The sequence below is a fragment of the Sinocyclocheilus rhinocerous genome, unplaced genomic scaffold, assembly GCF_001515625.1.
Source record: "Sinocyclocheilus rhinocerous isolate Xijiao unplaced genomic scaffold, SAMN03320098_v1.1 scaffold1426, whole genome shotgun sequence".
NCBI classification, from domain to species: domain Eukaryota; kingdom Metazoa; phylum Chordata; class Actinopteri; order Cypriniformes; family Cyprinidae; genus Sinocyclocheilus; species Sinocyclocheilus rhinocerous.
The window spans coordinates 161,435-180,843 of NW_015630392.1; the positions used below are offsets into that span (position 1 = coordinate 161,435).

Below are 19,409 nucleotides of genomic sequence, written 5' to 3' on the forward strand. Positions count from 1 at the left end.
GAGATCTGGAGCTCGCACCGTGCTGATGGTGGGCTGAGGGCGAGCAGAGGGGCTTCCAGACGACAGCGGTGGAGGAGGCAGGAGCGGATGGGTGGGGGGGCCTTTGTGAGCCTCCGGGCTTAACTTGGGACCAGGAGCCCTCTCAGGGCTGGACGTGGCAACAGGAGCCTTCTCTGGGCTAGACATGGGAACATGAACTTTCTCAGGGCTAAACTCAGGAACGGAAGGGACAGAGTTTACCGACAGAGGAGGAAGGAAAGGGGGCAGGTCAGTAAACAAGTCAATTAAGTTTTCCTCCGCTTTGCATTCTCCCAAATCCTTACTCAGCTCACCCTCAGCCACGGTGCAGCTCAGACATGGGAACATGAACTTTCTCAGGGCTAAACTCAGGAACGGAAGGGACAGAGTTTACCGACAGAGGAGGAAGGAAAGGGGGCAGGTCAGTAAACAAGTCAATTAAGTTTTCCTCCGCTTTGCATTCTCCCAAATCCTGACTCAGCTCACCCTCAGCCACGGTGCAGCTCTCTGTCCGCGGCATTCTCCCTCGTGGCGGGTTCTGTTGCCGGCTCTCGCACCTTGACTGACGTCACTTGCAGCTCCCCTGACAGAGCCGGAGGGACGAGGCGCAGCAGGAGGAGCGGAGTCCCGAGGCACAGGATTGGCGATGACAGACCAAGGCGGAGCCGGAGGGATGAGGGAGCCCGGCGGAGCCAGTGGACAGATGGGCCGCTGGACGTGGCAACAGGAGCCTTCTCTGGGCTAGACATGGGAACATGAACTTTCTCAGGGCTAAACTCAGGAACGGAAGGGACAGAGTTTACCGACAGAGGAGGAAGGAAAGGGGGCAGGTCAGTAAACAAGTCAATTAAGTTTTCCTCCGCTTTGCATTCTCCCAAATCCTGACTCAGCTCACCCTCAGCCACGGTGCAGCTCTCTGTCCGCGGCATTCTCCCTCGTGGCGGGGTCTGTTGCCGGCTCTCGCACCTTGACTGACGTCACTTGCAGCTCCGGCTCCGCAGTGATCCGTTGCTTTGTCGCTCCATGCGGCGACGGCTTGTCGGCCGCCGCGAGCTCGGGCTTTCCGTCAACGGTGGGCTCGGGTTGATGCTCCGCGCAGCGGGGAGATGGTGGGCTGGGCACTGGGTCGGGAGTGGAACTGGCGAGATTCTCTTGGGAACAGACGGGGAACAGCGCGTCGTCCGGGTAGCTGGTGAGACTTGCGAGGACCAGGAACAGTCTGGCATGGCCCTCGAGCCATCGCTCCCCCTGCTCCAGCAGGAGGAGGAGGTATTCTGGGTGGGCGAGGGGATCCATAGAGAACAATGGAAACAAAAAACACTGGGTAAAACGCGGAAACAAAAACGGAGGGAAACAAGCAGTTAAACTGTTTATCCGGTATTCTGTCAAGCTGCTGCTGCTACTGCGACAGAGCGAGGAGACGAAGGATAATTCAAATCACAGTCTTTATTCATCCAAACCAAAGGAAAGCACACGTAGCAGAGGGGATAGATGAACAATACCAGACGAAGAATCTAGGAACCGAACTCACATTAAATACACTTGACTTGACGAGACACACCTGGGAGCAATAAACAATCAAACACATGGGAAAACTAGGTCAGGGCAGGCACATGGAGGGGGGAAAACACACAGATAGAGTCCAGGGGCATGACAACGAGATGTTTTTAGAGCTTTTTTTATTAGAGGAGACTGAAGTGATGACAATAATAATTGTAGACCATAAGCAAATATTTTGCAGCTGGGTTTAAATTTAAGGTATCTAGCTTTGTGGATATGGTATTTACCCATAATACAAATAAAGTGTTTTCTGTGAATGTGCGAGACTTCACGATTCATTAGCCGCTGTAGAGAAATAACGAGAATAACAAAGTGCAGTAAACGGTAAAAATGTTTGTGCCACAAACCAGTGTGTTTGTAATTAAGACAATACTTTAAAATAATATCGCAAGAAACACCAGTCTGCAACATCAGGCAGCAAAACAAGCTGTTTTGTACAGCTAAAAATACCTGGAAGCGGATGACACCTGAAGCCAGGCAGACACATTCAATTTACAAAATTTACAAATCCCTCTTATGGGAAAAATAAGCAAGGCGGCACTTTATAATAGGAGTATGCGCAATGCTAGCAATGCTAGGTAAACAGGTCGCGTGCTGCGTTTGTCCAATTAGTGACACTGACGCCACAAATAGGCAAACAAGAACATTAACCTGGGGTTTAGTAATGTACAGTGTGAAACGTCAGCGTATGAATACACAGGATTAATTGATTACTCCAGGTAAATTATGAGCAGTGAAATAATATAACCCAGTATTCCATTTAAGCACAGGGTTAACTGTTTCAAGTGTGAAAAGCTAAAAGGGACCCTTTCAGGCACAACACACAGATTTAAAGGGATAGTTCACCCAAAAAAAATGAGCATTTTGTCATCATTTACTCAACTTCATGTTGCTCCAAAAAACTGTAATGCCTTTCTTCTGTTAAACACAAAAGAAGATAGTAAAGACTTGTAGACCTCAAATGCGTGTGTTAGATAAGAGAGACATCAAAAATGTGCAGAGTTGGGGGTTCTCGAACTACTGCCCTGGGTGATAGTCCACGCTACCATTTTTTTGCCATGTGATAGGGTTCTACCGATATTTCTGTAACCAGCATAATCACATTTTACTTGGATGTGTAGTAGTCACAGTGGGAGTCCATAACAACCACTGTTTTGACACAGCCTGTGTGAAGCAGTTTCAGAAATTGAGAGATATTGTAACACAATAGATCACTCGCCTGATTATATTTTAAATAACCAGGTGTTCCCTATGTTTTATACAGTTCTCTACTGTCTATGTAAATTTTGAATCACTGTTAATTTTGATCTTTTCAAGTTTTTGACATGTTGGAAATTATATTATCTAGTCATTCAACAGCACCGAAGTGTCAAAGATATCTGATGTAGTATCTGCTTTAAACCAAAGCAGACAGGCCTAGAATAGGATACTACATATAAAACCATAAGCAGAAAATATATAAGACAATATCATTCCCTAGGTTGGCACATTTTACTCTCACGTTTGATCTATTTTATATAATTTTCTATCACAGAAATATCTCACACCTCTAAATGAACCTGTCAACTTGTTTTCATACTAGAAAATGAGTCCGAAGCATGTGGGAAAAGATGTGTGAAGAAAGAGATATGGTGAGAAAGAACATATAGTTGGATGAGACGTGATGAGATATACCTAGGAAAGCAGAAGAGAACTTGAGTATACAGGTCATGCTTTGAAGAGGTGTAATTATTAATATCATAAAGTAAAAGGTTTGTTCTAAAGTCCTAATCAATAAGTATCAAATTTCAACACAAAACACTTAATGAAACAATCTGTACTGATTTATTTTAATGACAATAAGTGAGTGGTGTAAAATAGCTGGATTGTATAATGAAGAGAAAGATTAAGATTATGATAATTAGGTATGAGCATGTCTATTTTAAGTGGGTGAGGGTAGTGACTCTGATTCTGTGAATCTGTGATTGCGATGTGTGAGCACAAAGAGGTTGAGGTTTTGCTGGTTAATGTGACCCAATTAGCTCCTGCTTGTACATAGATTCTGTAACTACACACTCTGGCACCAAAAAAAAAAAAAAATCTTTCTCCAGTGATGGCCATTTAAAACTATCAGAGTATTCTGACAAAAAATGTTTTGCAAGCTACTTTTAAAAGCAAACATTTAATTAAATTATAGTATACATTTTAATAATTCCAGATAAAAGGAGGTATCTAGCTTTGTGGATATGGTATTTACCCATAATACAAATAAAGTGTTTTCTGTGAATGTGCGAGACTTCACGATTCATTAGCCGCTGTAGAGAAATAACGAGAATAACAAAGTGCAGTAAACGGTAAAAATGTTTGTGCCACAAACCAGTGTGTTTGTAATTAAGACAATACTTTAAAATAATATCGCAAGAAACACCAGTCTGCAACATCAGGCAGCAAAACAAGCTGTTTTGTACAGCTAAAAATACCTGGAAGCGGATGACACCTGAAGCCAGGCAGACACATTCAATTTACAAATGGCCGCTCTCCCTCTTATGGGAAAAATAAGCAAGGCGGCACTTTATAATAGGAGTATGCGCAATGCTAGAGCCATTATGTAAACAGGTCGCGTGCTGCGTTTGTCCAATTAGTGACACTGACGCCACAAATAGGCAAACAAGAACATTAACCTGGGGTTTAGTAATGTACAGTGTGAAACGTCAGCGTATGAATACACAGGATTAATTGATTACTCCAGGTAAATTATGAGCAGTGAAATAATATAACCCAGTATTCCATTTAAGCACAGGGTTAACTGTTTCAAGTGTGAAAAGCTAAAAGGGACCCTTTCAGGCACAACACACAGATTTAAAGGGATAGTTCACCCAAAAAAAATGAGCATTTTGTCATCATTTACTCAACTTCATGTTGCTCCAAAAAACTGTAATGCCTTTCTTCTGTTAAACACAAAAGAAGATAGTAAAGACTTGTAGACCTCAAATGCGTGTGTTAGATAAGAGAGACATCAAAAATGTGCAGAGTTGGGGGTTCTCGAACTACTGCCCTGGGTGATAGTCCACGCTACCATTTTTTTGCCATGTGATAGGGTTCTACCGATATTTCTGTAACCAGCATAATCACATTTTACTTGGATGTGTAGTAGTCACAGTGGGAGTCCATAACAACCACTGTTTTGACACAGCCTGTGTGAAGCAGTTTCAGAAATTGAGAGATATTGTAACACAATAGATCACTCGCCTGATTATATTTTAAATAACCAGGTGTTCCCTATGTTTTATACAGTTCTCTACTGTCTATGTAAATTTTGAATCACTGTTAATTTTGATCTTTTCAAGTTTTTGACATGTTGGAAATTATATTATCTAGTCATTCAACAGCACCGAAGTGTCAAAGATATCTGATGTAGTATCTGCTTTAAACCAAAGCAGACAGGCCTAGAATAGGATACTACATATAAAACCATAAGCAGAAAATATATAAGACAATATCATTCCCTAGGTTGGCACATTTTACTCTCACGTTTGATCTATTTTATATAATTTTCTATCACAGAAATATCTCACACCTCTAAATGAACCTGTCAACTTGTTTTCATACTAGAAAATGAGTCCGAAGCATGTGGGAAAAGATGTGTGAAGAAAGAGATATGGTGAGAAAGAACATATAGTTGGATGAGACGTGATGAGATATACCTAGGAAAGCAGAAGAGAACTTGAGTATACAGGTCATGCTTTGAAGAGGTGTAATTATTAATATCATAAAGTAAAAGGTTTGTTCTAAAGTCCTAATCAATAAGTATCAAATTTCAACACAAAACACTTAATGAAACAATCTGTACTGATTTATTTTAATGACAATAAGTGAGTGGTGTAAAATAGCTGGATTGTATAATGAAGAGAAAGATTAAGATTATGATAATTAGGTATGAGCATGTCTATTTTAAGTGGGTGAGGGTAGTGACTCTGATTCTGTGAATCTGTGATTGCGATGTGTGAGCACAAAGAGGTTGAGGTTTTGCTGGTTAATGTGACCCAATTAGCTCCTGCTTGTACATAGATTCTGTAACTACACACTCTGGCACCAAAAAAAAAAAAAAATCTTTCTCCAGTGATGGCCATTTAAAACTATCAGAGTATTCTGACAAAAAATGTTTTGCAAGCTACTTTTAAAAGCAAACATTTAATTAAATTATAGTATACATTTTAATAATTCCAGATAAAAGGCTTTAAAAATTGTGAAATGGACTAGTATAGTAAAGGGCTTGTGTCTGGGCAAATGTTATTTTTTTCTGCGGCTAAAACAAGGAGACTGAAGAACTGAAGATCACAGGGTTTAAATCATATACTTCCAGGTACTTAAAGGAATAGTTCAGCCAAATTACCTGAGAATGCACTCACCCTCAGGCTGCAGATGAGCAATCTCCAACAGATTTGGAGAAATTTTGCATTTAATCACTTGCTCACCAATGGATCTTCTGCAGTGAATGGGTGCCGTCAGAATGAGAGCTGAGTGAGCTGAATGAGAGAATAATTGATGGACTGGAATCGTGTGGATTACTTGTGGATTGTGATGTTTTTATGAGGTGTTTGAACTCCCGACGGCACCCATTCACTGCAGAGGATCCATTGCTGAGCTACTGACATAATGCTAAATTTGTCCAAATCTGTTCTGATGAAAAACAAACTCAAACTCTACATCATGGATGGCCCGAGGGTGAGCAAATATAGCAAATTTTCATTTTTATACTACTTTACAGCGTGTGAGATGTGCGTCTCACGTTTGAGACACACCAGACTGTTTGTATAAATACTGTAAACACTTGACAACCCCTGTAGCATGCAAATACAGTCTGCACTAAGTACATGAGGTGTGTGTATCCTCAGTAAACAGAGTATAGGAGTGGTGTGTTGACAGAAAAGATCGATACTTGGGCCACTGCTGATGGGAAACGGAACAATCTTCACTTTTGATCCCTCGGTAATAACACTGCCAGTGTCACAGACACACATACACTTGTCACTCAGCCTGATGAGCATCTTACAATCTCTCTCCCAATATCTGTGTGTATATGCCACACATTAAACTGCAAAATGGCTAAAACTCCAATGCAGTCATGCATGTAAATGCATACTCATCAGATTCTGTCTGATGAATCACTGGGATGGGGCAATGGCTGCTTTGGGCTTGAGTCAGCATGAGGTTCTTTCATCTCAAGCTCTATATTCATTCCTGGTGGCCACAAATGTGAACAAGTACTGTGCTGTGTACACTTGACTGAATTCATGAGAGACAGGATTCTAGTGGGAGAGCTAGATTGGATGGGTACTTTGGCTGGCAAGCATAATAAATTCTTTAAAGTATCAATCAAATGTCAGTCAAAGATTGTCACCAAGCTCCTTTTTTCCATTCTAGTTTGTAATGGCCACTTTTTGAGATCTAAACATTCCCTGTATAAAAATCAAACCCTGCCTTACATTTTCTTCATATAGAATATTCTGTTTCACTCTTAAATACATTAAATTACGAAATATGAAATATGTTGTAAACACTGTTTCACTTTACACTAACATACACTATTCAAAAGATTGGGGTCAGTAAGATTTTAATATTTTTTAGTGTTTCGGAGTCTGTTATGCTCTATTTATTTAGAGCATAACACTAAAGGCTCTATTTATTTGATCAAAAACACAAAAACAGTAAAATTGTGAAATATTGTTACAATTTAAATAACTTTTTTATATTTCAATATATTTTAAAATGTAATTCATTCCTTTGATGAAAAAAGCTGAATTTTTAGTAGCCATTACACCAGTCTTCATTGTCACGTGAACAGTCAGGAATAATTCCAATATGCTGATTTGGTGCTCAAGAAACATTTCTTTTTATTATCAATATTGAAAACCGTTTACTGTCACTTTTGATCAATTTAATGAATACGTGCTAAATAAAAGTGGATGGCAACTCATAGTATTATGAAAAATGTATGTTAATCTTAGCTATTCTTTTAAGTTAAAGCTACCTTTAACAGCCCTAAAAATACAATAATAAATACAATATTATAATATAATAATAATAATAATAATAACAGCGTTTGAAAACCACTAAATCCCCTGGATTAAAAAAACTGAAATCCACAAATACCTATGTACAAATTCACCCTTGTCTTCCGTTTCAGGAAAGGAACATTAAGTACATATGCATTCTAAGATGAGACTGGAGTGAGAAGTGTTGCTCAGGTAGCAATTTGCATTCTGAGAGCGTTAAAATGTACCTTATATGATTTTGAAGATAAAAAGCTGTCTGGTTCATACGTCCTAATAAATCTAAATGTATGCAAAGATACGAGTGAACTTGACCATGTTAACATTGCACTGAGAGAGGTCTTCCTAAAGTGCACTCTTTACACACATTTAAAGAGAGAACGAGAGTGTGCGTCACAGCCAAATACAGAGACAGTTTAAAAATGCGGGTATGCAGAGAGATGCACACTTCCACACCTGAATAGCCAGCTATGCAGGGGCCAACAGGACAACTATGAAGAGAAAAAAACCAGCAGATGAGTTAAAGGAGAAAACAGGATGGAAGAGACAGAGATGAAGAGGTAGGAAAGAGATGTGATGTCATGGTAACAGAAAAGTGTTCTTTAAAAGGCAGAGAGGAAAAAACAGGCTGGCTGTAGACATGCAGAGAAGATTCATACCAGAGTAAACAGGACTTTGTTGCTTTTGCTCATAAACATTTAAAACAAAAATTCACTAAAAATGTAAAATTCTGACAGTTTCCCTATCTTCAAGTCATTCCAAAACCAAGACATTTTGCAGAATATCCATAAAGCTCTTTTCTGTCTTTAAGACAATTGTTACAAGAATATTTCAATTTCAAATAAATGCTGTGCTTTTTATTCATCAAGGAATCCTGAGAAAGGTATAATGGTTTCAACAAAATCATTACACAACACAACCATTTTCAACTGTAATAATAAGAACTGTTTCTTGAGCACCAAATCAGCATAATAGAATGATTTCTGAGAGATTATGTGACACTGAAAACTGGAGTAACAGCTGCTGAAAATCCAGCTGTGCCATCACAGAAATAAATTACATTAAAATAGAAAACAGTTATTTTAAATAGTAATAATATTTCATAATGTTGCTTTTACCATATTTTTGATCAAATAAATGCAACCTAGGTGAGCATAAGAGACATTGTTTAAAAAACATTTAAAGAAAAAAAGAAAAGAAAAAGAGCATACTGATTTTTGAGCCTGTGGATATAGGCTTGCTGTATGTGATAGAGGAAATCTCAGACAAATTACAAGACGCACCCTTGTGTCCTATATCTGGCTGCTTAACAAGCACACACAAACAAACTTGTATGTTTGATTACCACAGTACGTGTATCCAGCATATTAAGGGTGTAAAATCCATCTACTGGATGGGAGCAAGAGAGACATCAACACTAAAACAATTCCCTAAACTCCTTCAATGTCTTGGTTTCAGTTTTTTGTCTGCTGGTTTCTCTTGCACCTAAATCATAATTCAGACTCTTCTTGCTCAATAATCTCTTGTTCACTCTTTTTGTAATACTCCACCACACCTTTCTCTCGCTCTCTTTTTCTTTCTGGTGGGAGAACAGAAACAGAACGGCCTCCTGCTAGTCGAACGAGGAGCAGCTCCGTACAGCTGGAGAAAGGTCACTAATGACAGGCCTTCAGCACGGCTGTCAGAATAGCCCACAGATCTCTCTCTCTTTCTCACACACACACACACAACTGCCTCCACCTGCATTGAGCCACTCAGAGGCAGAAGGCATAATGAACTCAATGATAGATAGATAGTGAAACGGATAAGCAAATGAACAGACATAAATGACAACCGAACAAAAGAAAAAAAAAGGCAAAAATAAAGATAAATGAATGAGTGGATGGATAAAGATGGACAAATTAATGCATATTGAGTCAGAGCCACTCTAGAGAGGAAACCATGACAACATTAGCCATTTTGTTTAATGTTGCCATCTAGTGGACAAAACAGAAATTAATTGCATAACGGGTTTGAAAATCTCACCTATGCTTAACAAGCACACTTTTCTTTCCTCCATTGACATATTTTCTATTGAAACAAGAAGTTTGGATTAGTCATTTCAATATATCATAGGGCTTAGGCCTTTTTGAAGTAGCCAATAGGCTTTAGTTACGACACAGCCATGAAACATGATTTGGTAACTATGTAATGTTAAAAATCTCTGCATCAATATTGAAGCTAACAGACAACTACTAGCCACAATTGTTATGTCATGTGGTCTCTAATGGGCCACTACTGCTGTGGTATGCATTTATCATCACATGATGAACATATAGCACACTCATATAGCCACACTCTCTCACTCAATCACATTCACTTACTGTCACTAGGTCCATGTAGCCTCAAGGCTTGTGTGGCAATAGTGAAGCAGCGATTCAGCACTACATTATACTGTCCTCAGTCAGTGATCTCACATCACATCTACCCTCCAGCCACTCACTCAACATCACCCACATCCAGCCTGCTACAACTGTTCCAGGTCTCAGAAAAACCCTGATGGGATCAGATACTCAAAGGCCTGTGGTCACAGTGTGAGACAGGGATGGGCCACAGTGGTCGACTAGTTGTTGGACAATGATTTTTAGCAGTGGTGTTTTAATTAGCATGCTGTTAGACAGTTCACTCAGTAAAACTCTCAGAAAAGTTTTGTATTAATAAGTGCCACCAGTTGTGTCACTTTGCATTTCATGTTAAAAATGCAACTTTTTGTTTAAAACCAAAAAGTGTCAATATCTATTTTTGAACACATGCAAACATCTTACTTAAATGTCCCTGTAATATGAAACCAAAACGGTCTAATTATATAGCACTGTAATAATTAATAAGTAAATTATGACAATTCTCTTTTAGCATGCTGTTAGACAGTTCACTCAGTAAAACTCAAAAAAAAAAAGTTTTGTATTAATAAGTGCCACCAGTTGTGTCACTTTGCATTTCATGTTAAAAATGCAACTTTTTGTTTAAAACCAAAAAGTGTCAATATCTATTTTTGAACACATGCAAACATCTTACTTAAATGTCCCTGTAATATGAAACCAAAACGGTCTAATTATATAGCACTGTAATAATTAATAAGTAAATTATGACAATTCTCTTTTCTTTTTTTTTTCTTTATTCAATTTGTATGTGTGTGTTCCACAGAAGAAAGCCTTACAGTTTTGGAATGAAATGAGGGTGAATAAATGACAGAATTTTAATTTTTAAGTGAACTAACCCTTTAATTAGTTGACTAGACAATTATGAAAGTATGCAGTTTTGCACATTTATAGTCTGAGAGTCTTTGCCTATACACAGTCCTGACACTAAAACGCTTTCTTAGTTTATGTTCATTTACTTTATATGAGGATTTGATGTGGTTCCCATGTGTGTAGTTCATATACAACCAAAACGTTTGTTTACTGCACTGCAACTCAGTAAAATCCATTTTCTTGAAATAAGTGGCATGTGTATTTTTCTTCAATATAAAACCACATTCTAAATATGTTTGTGACCTACACACACAACAATTCCTCTTTTTGCACTTTTTAAGAGGCACAGTGAGTTTGCCTTAAATCGTTTGTATGAAAGATCATGAAGGATCACTTTGGAAAGAATCTGGGAAGCAGAGAGAACGCCAATTGCAAAGAGATATGCCCCAGGAGAAAAGAGAGATGCAAACGTGCGGCTAATTGGGATATATGAAAGAGGAGAAATGAGGAAATATGAGGGAAGTAGAGAACTGGGGAGAGAGGGTATAAAGAAAGTGGAGAAGAGCAGGTAGAGGTATGTGAGAGAGCAGGAGAAAGCAGAGGGAGGCGCATACGGGACCTTGGCGACCCAGGTGGAGGGCATCTGTGCATTCTGGTGAGAAGAAGAGCACTGAGGGGAGAAGGTGATGAGATGAGAGAAGGATGACAGGAGAAATGTGTTGTCACCTCACTCAGGGCCCATCATTTGTCTTTCTACCCTCACTGAGCAACAGATTTTAACATGACACACACACACACACTCTCTCACACCTTTACATTGTGCCTATAACAAGCTGTATTAGAAAAGAAATGTATTTGTGTCCTTCAGCTCGCTATTTCTCAAACACACACCGTAAATTCCCATCAGGCCTTGGAACGAGACAAAGACAGAGATCTCGGACCATGAGCTCATCAGATCATTCTAGTGATGACGACACATGGCTGTATGGTCAAACCGGGGTAAGTAAGTAAATTTGGATTAGAGCTGGTTCATCTCAGGCTGAGACCACACAGATAAGAGAAAGAGCTCCAGGGCAAAAGCACTGCTTCTTGATGATGTCTCCATCATCAAACACCCAATCTCTCTGACATATCATCAATATTTTGCCTCATAAGAATTATAAAATATACCATTTGCAATGCAACTAAATGTTCTTTAATGTTAAACACATGGCCTGTAAGCTGTTTTTCTCTGACAAAAAGATATAATAAAGATATAAAGATATAATATAATATATGTAAATGAAATGGTTCTGGTGTTCACAATATTTAATGTACTTATTTTTCAAAATTATTAAAAATGGAATGAATTCTGCCACCAAATCTTATTGACACTTTGAACACGTATACATACAGCTCCTCCCTGATGCCATTAGTGAAGCAACGTCCAGCAATTAAACAGGAACTTTGATGGAAATGTTTAATGTCTGCAGGTAACTCTTGGTGCAGCGATGGCATTATTGGTTGTTGATTAATCCATTCCCTTGTCTCTCCTTACAATGACCTTGTTGTGAAAATCACAGATCAATAGCACGAAGCAACGCTGTACATAACTCAACCCATCGCTGAGCTAATAAAGCACCAGTGCCAACCCCTGACCAGCAAATTAAAACCCAATCAGAGAGGCCCCAAAGGGCCCAGGAGAGAGTACAGCAAGGCCAGTGACTCACACAGACCTGGAACTTTGAACAGAGGACTTAATCAGTCACTGATTAGAGTGGCAATCAGTGCATAGGCTAACATACAGCAGGGATGCTATAAGTGTAATTATACTTCCTGCAACGCTACCGAGATGTATACTACCACTCACTGATATTTCTTGTAAACCCAGATTGATTCTCCTGACTCACAGTTCATTTGTTTTCTGTCTTTCGCTCTCTAGCACATGCCCACACAAACACACAAACCCAAAGGGAAATTTAATTGCTCAGAGGTTACACTTTCGCAGTTCAGGACACTTGAAGCCAATGTGAATTGAAGTTTATTTCCACAATTTGAAGTATTTCTGAGAGAAACAGCATAATCAGTGAGAAAAACTTTAGTGGGTGATACATATCAGAATGGAGTCTTATAACTTTGTCTCAGATGTTTCTCCTAAAATTCCTTATATACTGTAAAAGCAGAAACAAACAAAATATTTGTTGGAACATAGGCTAACACTTTATTTTAATAACCAATTCTCACTATTAACTAGTTGCTTATTAGCATGCATATTACTAGCATATTGGCTGTTTATTAATATTTATAAAGCACATATTAATGCCTTATTCTGCATGACCATATTTTAGATCCCTTAATCCTACCCCATAGGCTACCTAAACTTAACAACTACCTTACTAACTATTAATAAGCATCAAATGAGTTTATTGAGGGAAAACTCTTGATATGTGTTCCCTAAAGTGTTTCCGGATATAGAATGAACAATTAATATAACATAGCTTGATATCATGATACTATAACTATCAATCTATAGATATATCTTAGAAAAATATAAAATAATTTGTTCTTGGAAGAATTTGATAAGAAAAGTTTGAGCAGCAACCTTAAACTAAAGCCTCCATCTGATGTCTAGGAGATATAACTGATATTTTAAATATCTTATTTAAGGTTTGTCCTTACTATGGGAACACAAATACATGTAAACCTTCACATCTATACTTCTAAGTACCTCCAATTAACTTCTGATGTTCTTAAACTAAGCTAATTACCACACACTCATCCTTACAGACACCTTATGGCATTTTTAATTAAGACATAATTTGGCCAATTTGATTTACCATTAAAGTCAGTTTAATGAGGTATTACAATATCTGTGAGGACTTTTCCAGAAGTCTGGGCTACACCCACACACAAAAAATTATAATTTCTGTACAAGCGATTAACAAGAACGTCAAGACATAAGTGCACATTCAATTGCACATCTAGAACAGATCTCACATCTTCCACCTAATTAACATCTTCACTTTAATCTCTGTCAGCAACACAATGCACATCTGCCCATCCTGCATGTGGGAGAAGTGTCACAGAGGAGGCACAAGGGGGCCATCTAAAGGCCTGGAGGAGAACAGCATGCATAACTATGCTGACATAAGCTAGAACACTTAGTTTAGACTATAGCAGCTATACCAGTAAGTGAACAGGGCTGTAGTGACAGTTGTGCGTGATTTGACAGGTTGACAGCACTGTCGTCTCTAGAGGCCTGAATCAGCAGTTCATTTCTCTCTCCATCTCTGTACCACTGCTGTTCACCCTGCGCAGAATGTCACTCTGCCTACACCCATAACCATATACCAAAAGACAAACACAGTAATATGTAAAAAATACTAAGCTCAATTTAACATAAATTAGCCTATTATTAGGGTTACATGGAGATGATCGACATCTGTTGCATTCAGAACATGCAGAAGATACTGTAATGTAATGTTGCTTTTCAGAATGTTTTGGTACCAAACAGACTGGAAATCACTTCCGTTGTGATCAAACTGCTAATTACACTCTAATATTTGAAGATAATCAACAATAACAGACCTTGATTCATGCCATATCTTCGTTAACTTTCAGCTTCATTCTCTGTTCTAACTATCACTGCCCAGGAAGCACTCAGTCTTGTGATATTTACCATTATGTGATGATCTCAGAATAAGTTAAGAGGGAACTGCAACAGTCTTTAGTTTTAAATTTAGCTTAAACATGAGCTGTGGCCTGGTGATCAGCACACATGCTCCAACACATTGAGCTGTGGTGCTATAATAGAGTAATGTGAATTCAAATCCAACAGAATTTCCCTATCCTTCTCCCACTTTTCCAATCATTTCCAGTGCTCTCTTCACTCTTCTGTGAATAAAAAGAGGGAATTGAACTTGCCTCTAGCACTCTGATAGCATCAAGTCGGTTATACAAATTAGATGGTCTGTCCATCATTTGTCAGCATACCCTCACTGAAATGAAGCGCCAGAGATCCGGCTGTGTCACTCTGGACATGATTGGTAGCAAAACTGTCAAACTATTTCACACAGCCAACCACAGAAAGGCTCTGATTATGTGTCCGTCAGTAGACTGGTAGCTACAGCAGATGGCTTCAGTATATTATGTATGGGCTTAGCTTGATAATTTATGAAGGTATCCTGTTAAAAATACCATCAGAAACAGAAGCATCAAATCAGTGATTGTTTTAAGGATATTTTATTGTTTAGTTTAAAGAATGTGATTCAATGAAGTAGCCTTAAAGTGACTGATTACCACTAACCACAGCAAGATATTGCTCCAGGTGTTGAACTATTGCACTGATCAGCTTAAAAATGAGAAATAAGTTTATCTCCGTGAATTTAATCACATGATCAATTACAGCACATCTGCAAAGACCATCAATACATTTATAAGTTTGGTGTTCTAACAATTTCCCACCATCATCTTATACTCACTAAGGCTGCTTTAAAAAATTTTTTTTATCAAAAATACAGTAAAAACATAAAAATTGTGAATATTATTACAATTTAAAATAACGGTTTTCTATTTGAATATATCTTAAGTTGTAATTTATTCCTGTGATGGTAAAGCTGAATTTTTAACAGTCACTACTCCAGTCTTCAGTGTCACATGACCCTTCAGAAATCATTTTAATATGCCGATTCGGTGCTCAATTCTTATTATTATCAATGTTAAATGTTGTGCTGCTTAATAATTTTGTGGAAACCATCATGCATTTTTTAAGCATTTTTTTTTATGAAAAGAAAGTTGAAAAGAATGGCATCTATTTAAAATAGAATTCTTTTGTAACAATGTAAAAATCTTTACTGTCACTTTTGATTAATTTAATGCATTCTTGAAGAATAAAAGTATTTTATCTAACTGACTCCAAACTATTTAATGGTATTGTAAATACTCACATGGGGGGGAAAAAACATCAACAATACTAAACTCGCTCCAAAATTCATGAGAGACTTCCAGGAACAGTACTGCATTAAAGTGCAATCTGTAATTTCCAAAGCCTAGTGATTTTCTGCGGCTGAATCATGGCTAATTTGATAGTATGTTATTGCAATCAGTGTTTATTTTGTGGTTACATAACCTCTTCTACATTCAGGGACTCAAGAGGAAGAAAATATTCTCTGTTCTGCTCCGTCCTATATACTGTAGATACAACATTTTGCTAATGTCAAGACCATTATAAAAGAAGAATGTGAGAAACATTTGACACCTCGCCCCATCACTGGGTAGAAAAGCCCAATCCTACCGCCGTCCCCATTACCAGGTCACAGAGGTCAGACTACCAAGCCGCACAACAGGGGTTCTGTTCATTAAAAACAAGAAATCATTTCACATTTACAAAAACAAGAAATCACATGTCTTTGAACTGCTTGACATCAACTTGCTAATTAAAAATACAATGGCAATATGAGTGGCTTTGAATATAAGATTAGTTTAAAGCACATTTCATTTTACATATTACACATGGTTTATCATTAAAGAAAATATTTTATCATTTTCTCAGGCAGATCCAGAACAGCATCACTCTGTCCCCACAAGAGGTCCACTGCTGCAGGAAACCGGAAGCGGACATGACAAACAATGCAGCACTGTGATAAAGATTGACAATGGCATCGTGCACTACAGGTTTACCATCGATTGTTTTTATCTGAGAATCTTAAAGCTGTTCATAAACAAGTTATGAAAACACTTACCGCTTCTTCCGTTATTCGGCCAAACAAGCAGTCCTTTCCCAACATCATGTCAATGGCACCTCGGGACACCTGTTTCAGTGATAACTGGCAGGTTTAGAGTTAATTTGTGAATTATGCAGTCACAATAACAACATTTTAATGTTGACTACAAATACATAACATAATGATCAGATAATTGTCAGCCCACTATTATAAAAAGTACTGTGGTGGTACAGTGATGATTTCAGATAATATATTTAATGTTAATGAATATTTACCATATTCAGTTACTGTTTTGTTTTTTTTGGCGATACTGCAAAGGAATTAAAAAACACCAAGGCATTGCCACAAAAACAAAACCCATGATAGTACTATAATTCTTTTAGTTGCAGAGAAAATGGAGTACAGTATCATTCGTTCAGCTGTGTGGATATTGTTCAGCCACCAGAGGGCGCTCTTAACTCATTTACCGTCCACACAATCCATCTTACATAAATCGCTCATTCCAATCAATTCTTTGTTACAAATTATTAAATTAAGGTGGCAGTTTAGTGCTTTTCTAAATATACTCCCCTGGATCTCTCATAAACATTTTCTACTTGAGTAGAACAGAGCTTGCGACTCATTGTTAAATCACCTCAAAGTACCCAGCAGATTTCCAGCGTAATTATCTTTGCAAAGTTCTGTAATTGTTTTACAGTCTCATTTTAACAAAGAGAACTACATTTTTGCTTCTAACTTTTAGATTTAATGAGCAACATTTAAAAATTACTTGAGTTACAAATAAAAAAACAACAATAAATAATCAAATGTTATTAGATATTTATTAAATCATACAGCTAATAAAAACATTGGTTTAAGGCAGACTAGGCAGCAAGCATTAGCTGCCAGATGGAAAGTAAGAACAAATAACAAATACAAGGCTGAGTGTTATATTGTACTGTGATTAAACAAACAAAAAAAAAAGCCAGACAATGAAACCCAAATTGTGGAGCTGCAGCTGTTGTAAGAGAATGTGAGACAATCCATACTGAAACACTATATAAAACCCTTATTCTCTCCATTTATCAGTTCAGCACAAATGGAGAGACATAAATCCACAGGAAATCTTCACAGAGTGTTTTTTTTTTTAGAGTTCATGATTAAAATCCGTAAGTGTGCATGTGTAAATATGTGTGAGGGAGAAAATAGGGAGTGTATTTGGCAGTTTTTTGCTTAAGGTTTGCATGAAAAGTACCACTGGTCAAATAGTGTGCATATATCATTCAATAATAAAAAAAACAACAACATTAATTCTCTTTAATAAAGCTTGGTAACTCAGATTCAAATTGACCTTTTTCTAAAGTGACCTTTTGCTAGTACAACCTTTGCTAAACCATTGTACCACAGGATACAGCAGGAGGACATCACTAGCTAGACTGCTAATACTACTCCAAATATCAATAACATGTCACGCTAACACACCAGAGACGCAATCAATGTTCATCACCGCTAAGCCCCGGTAAGATGATTAGAAATAAGTGTAATGGGTTTGTACTTAAGGCTAACACGAGCTCAGTAAAAAACACTTAGGGAAAACATTCAGTTGGGTCAACTGAGCACTGACCACGCAGGTTGGCCAACAAAACCCTTTCCCTGCGTTTTTTGAGAAATGGATCCTCCATGCGTCTTTCGGTTCAAACTAAGGGAGGGTTTTAACGCTGCCGAGATGCTTTTGTGAAACTGGAGAGTATTTGATAGCAATAAATCTTTTCTCGCAGTTTGTGGAATCAAATCCAGATTTAATTGCTTATCTCATTCCATGCCTTGCTATGAAAACCATGCTGGGAAAATCACAACATGGTTTCGGTCCTCTGGAGAGCCCAACCTCCAGAAAACATACATTTTACACACCGAAACGGGAAAGCACATGGAGATGGAGCAAAGGATTGTGAGGGAAACAGTGTCTCTCATCATTATCTCAACAGTTTGAAACCACCGTTTTGAACTTCATCTTGTCTTTCTACTATTTCGTTGCGTATGAACATCTACAAAACTGAGGAGGAAGCCAGTAGAGGAGGAACAGGTGATGGCTTGCGTGTAGCAGACCTCAGTGACAGGAAAAGGCCCCAGCAGTAAGAGTGATCTGTGGTTCTGTGCTGTAGAGAAGATGGTTTAGGGGAGACAGAGGGACACAGGAACATTATAGGAGAGAGGTTTTGGGGTAGAGTTAAGTCCCATATTTCGGTTTCTTGTTTCTGAGATGGATGAGGGAGGGAATTCAGTCCTGCTATCCTGGTCACTCGGTTTTCTTGGCCCAGGCCAGGTCATCACTGCGTGGCTTCTGACCCGTCAATTTCTCGATCAACCACTCCATTGTCCGCCAAAAACCCACTTTGTCCAGTGGGTAGTTCAACCACCCTGAGGGAGAGAATGATAGAGAAAGAAAAGCAGGGGTGTCAGGCACCAATGTTTATGAAGGGACATCAATGGCAGCGGCTCACTTATGGCGCTTTTCCACTGCATGGTACGGCACGGTACGGCTCGGTACGGTTCACTTTTGGGGGGTTTTCCACTGGGTACAGTACCTGGTACTTTTTTTAGTACCACCTCGGTTGGGGTTCCAAGTGAACCGTACCGTTACCAAAACGTGACGTGTAAACTCTGCTGATCACGGATTGGCCGGAGAGAATCGTCACTACCTGCGTCACTGAACTTGCGACACAAATACAAAAGAACCGCTAGATTTAAATCAGCACAGCCAGCGAAGGATCGAACGCAACTGTTTTGAACGAGCGCACCTTTTTTTAACAACCAAAAAGTTTTGTTGTCTGTTGCGGAAGAACAGACTTTCCTCTCGTTGATAGCAGAGGAGTGGATCCAGCGAGAGC

At 38.6% G+C, this 19,409-nt stretch overlaps 1 protein-coding gene across 1 annotated transcript in view; it reads right to left on the minus strand.

Annotated features, from left to right (window-relative positions):
• Window positions 1–17,671: 17,671 nt before the first annotated feature.
• Window positions 17,672–19,409, minus strand: part of LOC107740306 (transmembrane protein 189-like) — a 33,278-nt gene continuing 31,540 nt past the window's right edge. Inside the window, exon 7 of the mRNA XM_016552687.1 lies at window positions 17,672–18,939. Within this exon, the coding sequence (XP_016408173.1) occupies window positions 18,818–18,939 (122 nt within the window). The 3' untranslated portion in view covers window positions 17,672–18,817. The remainder of the gene's footprint in view (window positions 18,940–19,409) is intronic.